The sequence below is a fragment of the Mytilus galloprovincialis genome, chromosome 8 (assembly GCF_965363235.1).
Source record: "Mytilus galloprovincialis chromosome 8, xbMytGall1.hap1.1, whole genome shotgun sequence".
Classification (NCBI taxonomy): Eukaryota; Metazoa; Mollusca; class Bivalvia; order Mytilida; family Mytilidae; genus Mytilus; species Mytilus galloprovincialis.
In genome coordinates this window covers 42,067,983-42,075,964 of record NC_134845.1, presented here as the reverse complement: position 1 = coordinate 42,075,964, position 7,982 = coordinate 42,067,983, and the positions used below count along the sequence as shown (strand labels likewise).

Sequence of the window (7,982 nt, the reverse complement as noted above, 5' to 3'; positions counted from 1 at the left end):
ACAGCAAAAAAAACTTAAAAAGCAATCGAACAACACTCTTATTGCTGTTCATCTCAAAGTCACAGTGAAGCCTTTAACATAGAGCAAAAAAAACAACTTTCACTTCATTCAAAGTTTAAGAGGGCCTCTAGCATAAACTTCGTTTTGGAGGTTATTAAAACTAGATACCCCAACAATGATTGTAGCTAGAAGAGAAGATTGTGGTTAAAGTTGACAATGGATGACAGACGACAAGTAAGAAGAAAAGCTCAATTGACCTATTTAGCTTAAATGGAGGAGGGTGAAGACCTGTAAAGGTTAGTTAGCCCCTGCCACACATATGTATGTGTCTGTCCCAAATATGAAACCTTGTCAGTAGTTTTCATATGTCATATCTTATTGTTTTGTTGTTTGGATAATTGGTTGTTTAATGATAATCAATACTTTAATAAGATTCAGACCATTTTTAGCTTGCCATTTTGTATTATTGACACCTGTCTATTTTTGAATTATGTATATTGCCATCTAGATGCCTCATTAGTGTATATGCCTTATCTTATCTTTGTATTCAGTATCAGACATTGAAGACCTTACCTGACGTATAATGGTTTACTTTTATAAATTGTGACTTGAATGGAGAGTTGTCTCATTTGTACTCATACCACATCTTTCTATATCTATGACAGAAATAAGTAAAAAGGTTGAGGTGCAGGTTGAAATTAGTTAAATTGACTTAAAAACATAAAGAACATTCATGCCAGATTTGGTTTCATTCCATTCAGTAGTTCTATATAAGAAGATATTTGTATGTTTTACCCGTAGGGCCCCATGTTAAAAAGGTCCCCCGCTGGTGGCTATATTGGATGATTGATCTGCTTCAAAGTAACAACACTTAGTCAACATCTCATAAAGAACACACATGCCATGTTTGCTTTCATTCCATTCAGTAGTTCTATATAAAAAGATATTTATATGTTTTTCCCGTAGGGCCCCATGTTAAAAAGGTCCCCCGCTGGTGGCCATATTGGATGATGGATCTGCTTCAAAGTAACAACACTTGGTCAACATCTCATAAGGAACACTCATGCCATGTTTGCTTTCATTCCATTCAGTAGTTCTATATAAAAAGATATTTATATGTTTTTCCCGTAGGGCCCCATGTTAAAAAGGTCCCCCGCTGGTGGCCATATTGGATGATGGATCTGCTTCAAAGTAACAACACTTGGTCAACATCTCATAAGGAACACTCATGTCATGTTTGGTTCCATTCCATTTAGTGGTTCTCTAGAAGAAGTTCAAAATGTAAAAAGTTAAAGAAGACGGATGCCAAGTGATGAGAAAAGCTCACTTGGCCCTACAGATAAGAGTAAAAAAGTTATCCTTTATTTGTTTATATTCAACTACCAGCAAGATTTTCTAATAACAATTGTAGAAAAAAACATTTACATTCACAACCAATTTATATGCATTAGACATATTTAACAACCATCACTCATAAGCAATACATACCGGTATATACTATATAATTCTAACATTAACAACCATCACTCATAAGCAATTATACAGGTGCATTTTATACAATTCTAACAAACTTCACACAAAAGCAATTCAAATGCTATATACATCACTCACAACCTTCACTCAAATGGAATTCATTATTGAATAATTTTTTTTAACAACCTTCACTCATGCAATTCATATCGGTACATACTATAAATTTCGAACAACACTCAGTCAAGTTCTGTTTTTAATTTAAAAGACAACTGTTGTAGATCTTATCCAAGTCACAATTTTGTAAAAATAAACCATAATAGGTCAAAGTACGGTCTTAAAATTATAAAAACAGGAATTGTAAAAATAATCTTATCAACCCCTCAAAGTACATTTGAACTTAATTAAAATATTGCTATCTCAATCCTAATAATACAATGTAAGAAATCTTATATGTTTAATTTCATATTTTAGAAAATGAATAGAACTGACATACAAGTCTGTCTATCAATATTTTATAAGTATTTTTAATTGGATTGGACTCCATAACAATTTTCCACTGAAAATTAACATTACAAAGTTTCAAAGAACAATTCATTAAAAACTAATTTCTATCTGATGTTTTGAAATTAAGTAATTAGGCTATTTTTTCCCCAGTTCATTTTGTTTGTACCAATATAAACATATTTTTTTCATTTGGAACAATAGACTACTGTATCCTATATTGTTAAGATTCTTTGGCAAGAATGTAACAGCCTTAACAATCAAATATACAACAATCATGGATAAAAACAAAATCTTAATTTACATGATTCATTGCATGGTAAAAATTCAAGATAAATTTCTGACAAGAAAACAGAGTTAATATACAAGTGTTTATACATGTACAATGTATAACAGGGATGAGGGTTGTAGAATGTAGAAGGTATATGATCACCCTTTAATCAGAATTTTAGTCCCACAAGCCTACAATTACACAACTAGGTCCTCAACCCTGGATCTACCCTGTTCAGGAAAATATACAGTTTTCTCGTTAGATTCTTAAATTTAACAAATAAATAAAAACATAATTTGATTATTAGAAAAGAAGGTGAAAAATCTTATTATGACTCATTAAAAAATTATTACTTATTCATTTTCAGAAGAAGTTTGACTATATTTATCAGTGGCGGATCCAGAATTTTTCATAAGTGGGGGCCCCGCTCTGGTCATGCTTCAGAGATTCCCTATATAAGCAACCAAATTTTCCCCAGAAAAAGCTCCCCCCCCCTAAATCTGCCTCTGTTTATGATATCATCATTTTTACAATAACATTTATGATCTATCTCAAAAAAATATCATATAATTTATTTGAAATTAAAACAAAAATTACATGTACATTTATGTTAAAGACATATTAAAATGAACATTTTGGAGAAATAAATTATAATTTTATAAAACAATTAATGGCACAATTACTGGAATGTTTCATATTGATATGTATATATGTTGCATACAAAAAAGTTACATCATCTCACAAACATGTTTAACCCCACCGCATTTTTGCGCCTGTACAAGTCAGGAGCCTCTGGCCTTTGTTAGTCTTGTATTATTTTAACTTTTAGTTTCTTGTGTACAATTTGGAGTTTTATATGGTGTTCATTATCACTGAACCAGTATATATTTGTTTAGGGGCCAGCTGAAGGACGCCTCCGGGTGCGAGAATTTCTCGTTGCATTGAAGACCTGTTGGTGACCTTCTGCTCTTGTCTGCTCTATGGTCGGGCTGTTGTCTCTTTGGCACGTTCCCCATTTCCATTATCAATTTTATGTATAACATAAGTATAGTTGGAATGAATTAGTATACATTTTGATTGGCTTCATGTTTTCATATTTTTAGGTCGATCTAAATGTCTACACATTCATGTTATTAACAAAGCACTTCAACTGAAGTCATGCCCCTTTTAACTCATACAATTATATGACCTCATGATATCAAATTCTGGATCTTTATCATATTTTTTATGGACCAGAGTTTATTCTGAAAATGAACTTAAGTTTTTCTTTAACTTTCTAGATGATGCATGGCATTCAGTTACTCCAATCTATTTGATATTTTTTTTTAATGTAGAGTAAAAACAGTTAAAAAATCAAAAGTAATATAAGTGTGACAAAAAGCAAAGTGCATAAAATATATAGAGTATTATATAAAGCTTAACCTAAGAAAATACAAAATATAAATACTTTTTAAACAGTGATTGTACTGGTAGGACACAATTTATAATCAAAAAGTTTTTGAGCTGAGACAAAATTTACACTTAATTTCAGTTAAATTATTTTCCAATATCAGTACTGGCATCAAAAAAGTCGACATTATAATAGATATTTAAAAACAAATGTTGATATCACAGCTATAAATAGAACAGGAAACTTGAGGTGTACATCTGTTGCTTGGTTACAGTAGTCTGAGTTACAGGTACATGCTGTCACAGATATACCATCATACGTTGTATCTGTACATCGCTCACTTGTCTGTATTACACATGCTCTAGTAATTTCAATTCCTACACATAAAAAATACAAACACTTATGTTTAGTATAGTTACGTACATGAAAACCTCATATTAAAAAATTTAAATGTAGCTGATGTTGATAATGAAAACTTTAACAAACAATTGATGTATGTCGAGGCCTTTTATAGCTGAATATCAGTATTTTTTTTTTTTTTGGTTTTGCTCATTGTTGAAGTTTGTTACAGTGACCAATAGTTACTTACATCACCATCATTTTTACTTTGGTGGATAATTGTTTCCTTGGCAATCATACCAAATCTCCTTTTTAAAATAGAAATTTTTCAAACATTAAATATAGATTCTACCATTGTGTATATATTACAATATTTATCCACTCCAGACATTTAATTTTCAAATTTAAAAGTAAGACTTTTTAAGGGTTTGAAATATTTAAAACCTAATTGTCAAGTGAAAATAAATATAATAATGCACAAGATTTGGTGGTGGAATCTGTTTCTCTAATGATTTTTAAACGATATGCAGACATATTCAATCCTTCTTTTCAAATGATCTGCAAAAAGATGTGTTTTTTCTATGTGATGTCATCAGGCATGGTTATCTTTTTTCATAAAGTCATAATAGGAAACTCAGAGGAAAGCAAGAAAAATTAGACATCATTATCAAATTTTGTCGAATGAAGACCCGAGATCAAGCCAACCACACTTTGATTAATTAAAAATAATTTATAGGTGAGGAAAAGAATACATTGTGAAAATATTTAAAAGAAATCAATTTACACAAGTTCTCAATGTTTTACTATAGATGTCACTTTTTTTTCTTCTCATTTATAGAAAAGAAAAGGAAATGGGGTATTATTGTTTGATCTTACTTCAAGTTACTTGTAGTATTAAACTGTGAGTTTAGTTTTGTGAATACCACATTTTTTTAGTCAGTCAAAAACTTGATCTCTCTCTTTTGGATGCTTATATTGCTGTAAATTACATAAATGAAGAGATAAATGAAAAATGAACAAATTGATACCCGATTTATATAATTCCAAGGCCAATAGTCGGCAATGGAAGCAACAAAGCAGAGCATCTATATCCACTTTTTGATATGGTATGAGCTCTGATGTCCCACGGCCTCAGCTTGTTTGGCAAAAGAGCTGTTAGACGTCAGAGTAATCTCGGACTAACAAATAACTGTTATATTTGACCTGGAAGTAAAATAATAAACTGACCAGACCCACTCCTTCGTCCACGACGTTTTATACATGTCCCTTGACACTCTAATGCATCATATGTTTGTAGCTGGAAATAATCTCCACATCGGTTGTCATTTGTAGACTCACAGCTGTAACATTTTAAATAGGCTTTACCTGCAAAGAAATTTAAAAATGTGATGTTAATAAACGTAAAGCTGTTCAAATTACATGTAATAGATGAGATGGAAAAAGAAAGTCCTCATCTTTATTATGGGCAAACAAAATCAAAATGGATATTGCTAGACTTGTCATTTTCAACATTGGTAAAAAATATGCAAGTATCAACTGAATTAGTTATTTAATATCATTTTTATACAATATTTAAATCATTTTTGTAAATTGCAGTTGTATTTCACATTTTTTATACATTTTGTTGCCGAAAAATTTATAAAAACATGCTATGGATACATTTCATTTTTTGTGATATCATTTTAAATGGTTGTATACATATAAACCAAAGGACAAGGTACAAATGTACAATGTACAATAAGCACCAGAGATCATGAAGATTGGGCCAATTTTAATTCAAATTAAAAGTGACATGCCATAAACAACAAGCCCATGTCTGTAAAATTGCATTAGGTCTTGAAAAAGTCTACAAGACAACAGAATCCATCTCATTTTTTTGTAAAATTAAGCTTATTGCATATGGATTTAAAGGTTACATTGTAATCGTGAAGAATGAATACTTTATTTTTAAAGTTTAAAACCTATATCAATAGATTTGTCAATTTCCTCTGCTTTGTTGCTGTAAACATGGTAAATGTAACATAGAAAATTGAATGTACCACAAACATAACAAAGGAGTATTTCTATATACTACATGTAGATTGGTGGATATTTTTTTAAAGTGTTTTGGAGGTAAAAGAATAATTGGAATTTCCTTGTCCAATACTTGTATTTCATTTTCATAATTTAACCTCCCCTTCATGAGACAAAATTTCATGACAATCTGTCTATGAATTATTGTCTCAATAATACACACAAAAAAATAACCTCCCTTTACCAACACAAAATTTCATAGTTTTTATCTGTGAAGTATTGTCTACATTTATATACAGACAAAATTTCACAATAAAATTATGTCGTTCTCTGGACATATTTTCATAAATGAGGACAATGTTCCATGATACATGAACATAGTTCTGAAATATTTTGCTTTACATAAAGGGGGTCTCATTTGGTGGTGGATGTTGGATCTGATCCAGGATCCGGCTTATTGTTTAGTTAGAATCCCATAAGTTGCATAACCCGCTCCTCTTTGCCATAATAGCGCATGCAATTTCCTGTGTCCTGTCGGATAATGTTGGACGCTTTCACACTTAATTATTTGACTTTCATGTGTCACACTTCAAAAAATAGGCCAATCCCACATCACGCTTAGACCCCAATGAGACCCACCATAAACACTTTTTTTTGTGAAAAACACCTTTGCTTTATAATTAATGAACTTTATCTGGGGACAAAGGAACTTGAGGACCAACTTCACTCATCATTTTATGAATTATACCACATCTAATAAAGGTTATTTCCCTATCTGTTAACAGAACTCGAGCTTCAACAAGGAACCATATTATTGTTGGCTGTTTTTCATATTTAAAAATGACATTTCTGTTGCCGTTGGAGTTATACCTATTTAGCCTATTAGATGTTTGAACTAGGTTAAACCTTCATGTTTTACGACAGATACTTACAGTTGTCCAGAAATATACTAATGAATATGATAAAACAGGGAAAAGAAAGCAAATTCATCTTAATTCATCATTTTAAATAAATCTTCATTTCATGAAAATGTTACTTCCGTCAACAAGGATTGTTAATAGTAGGGTCAAATACGGACGGCGTATTAAATTATTCCGTATCGACACTATCTATTTTATTGCTAGTCAGGTTAGATAGACTCCCTGTAAAGGAAATTTGTGACAAGTGAAACTAATCAAAACTTTAAAAGCAGTTTAAAAAAAAGATCACATATAATTTGACATAATATTATTGTATACTGTGTCGACTGAGTTTTCTCTGATTATGTTTTCAGTTTGAAAGATTTATTTGATCATAAAAACATCACAAATGTAGCATAAAACAATAGCAGACATTTAAACATACTACAATCATAAAATCTTAATACCAGAGACATATATTTTATATTATATGTCTCTGTTAATACATTATGATACCTTAACAATATTAAATATTACGGTTATAGGAAATAATTTTCTCCTGACTTTATACCAATCATGCTAAAATTAAGCCAATGAATAAGACAACAATTTGCTGTCAAAACCGTTACTTTCCTTTTTTGACAGAAAATCTTTAACATAAGATTTACAATATTCGAAATTTTGTTGTTCTTCGATTCATTTGGCAACAACAAGGATTTGTATACAAATCCTTGGCAACAAGTACCAAACTGCGTTATGATGAAATGTATTATAGTCTGTTTGCCTCAGTATTATTGGAGGTAAAACAAAATGTGTACATAAATTAGGCTCGGTTAGTTTTCTCGTTTGAATTGTTTCACATTGTCATTTCGGGTCTTTTTATAGCTGACTATTCGGTATGGGCTTTGCTCATTGTTGAAGGCCGTACGGTGACCTATGTCAATTTAAATGTGTCATTTGGTCTCTTGTGGAGAGTTGTCCCATTGGCAATCATACCACATCTTCTTTTTTGTATTTAAATTGTTGTTCAAAAGGTAGAAAAAAATGCTAATAATAATAGTTTTTGTTTTAACAAAAACTGTAATACACAGTCTGT

At 30.9% G+C, this 7,982-nt stretch overlaps 1 protein-coding gene and 1 long non-coding RNA gene across 2 annotated transcripts in view; both read right to left on the bottom strand.

The window, feature by feature from the left end:
• Nucleotides 1-1,354: 1,354 nt before the first annotated feature.
• Nucleotides 1,355-7,048, bottom strand: LOC143041956 (uncharacterized). The gene is made up of 3 exons (XM_076214134.1): nt 6,920-7,048; nt 5,202-5,339; nt 1,355-4,012 (listed from the first exon to the last, which is right to left on the bottom strand). The coding sequence occupies exons 1-3, from the start codon at nt 6,975-6,977 to the stop codon at nt 3,822-3,824; spliced, it is 387 nt and encodes a 128-aa protein (XP_076070249.1). The 5' UTR covers nt 6,978-7,048; the 3' UTR covers nt 1,355-3,821.
• The window catches only part of LOC143041959 (uncharacterized), a 189,929-nt gene continuing 183,301 nt past the window's right edge, over nt 1,355-7,982 (bottom strand). Inside the window, exon 2 of the long non-coding RNA XR_012967848.1 lies at nt 1,355-3,018. This is a non-coding gene — a long non-coding RNA (uncharacterized LOC143041959). The remainder of the gene's footprint in view (nt 3,019-7,982) is intronic.

Bases quoted from the DNA above. Each gene is read 5' to 3' on its own strand.
- LOC143041956 (XM_076214134.1), bottom strand. From the start codon at position 6,977: ATGAATTTGCTTTCTTTTCCCTGTTTTATCATATTCATTAGTATATTT. The intron at 5,340-6,919 runs GTAAGTATCTGT...ATTTCTTTGCAG, and splicing joins TAGTATATTTCTGGACAACT to GTAAAGCCTATTTAAAATGT. The intron at 4,013-5,201 runs GTCAGTTTATTA...TTTTATGTGTAG, and splicing joins TGGACGAAGGAGTGGGTCTG to GAATTGAAATTACTAGAGCA.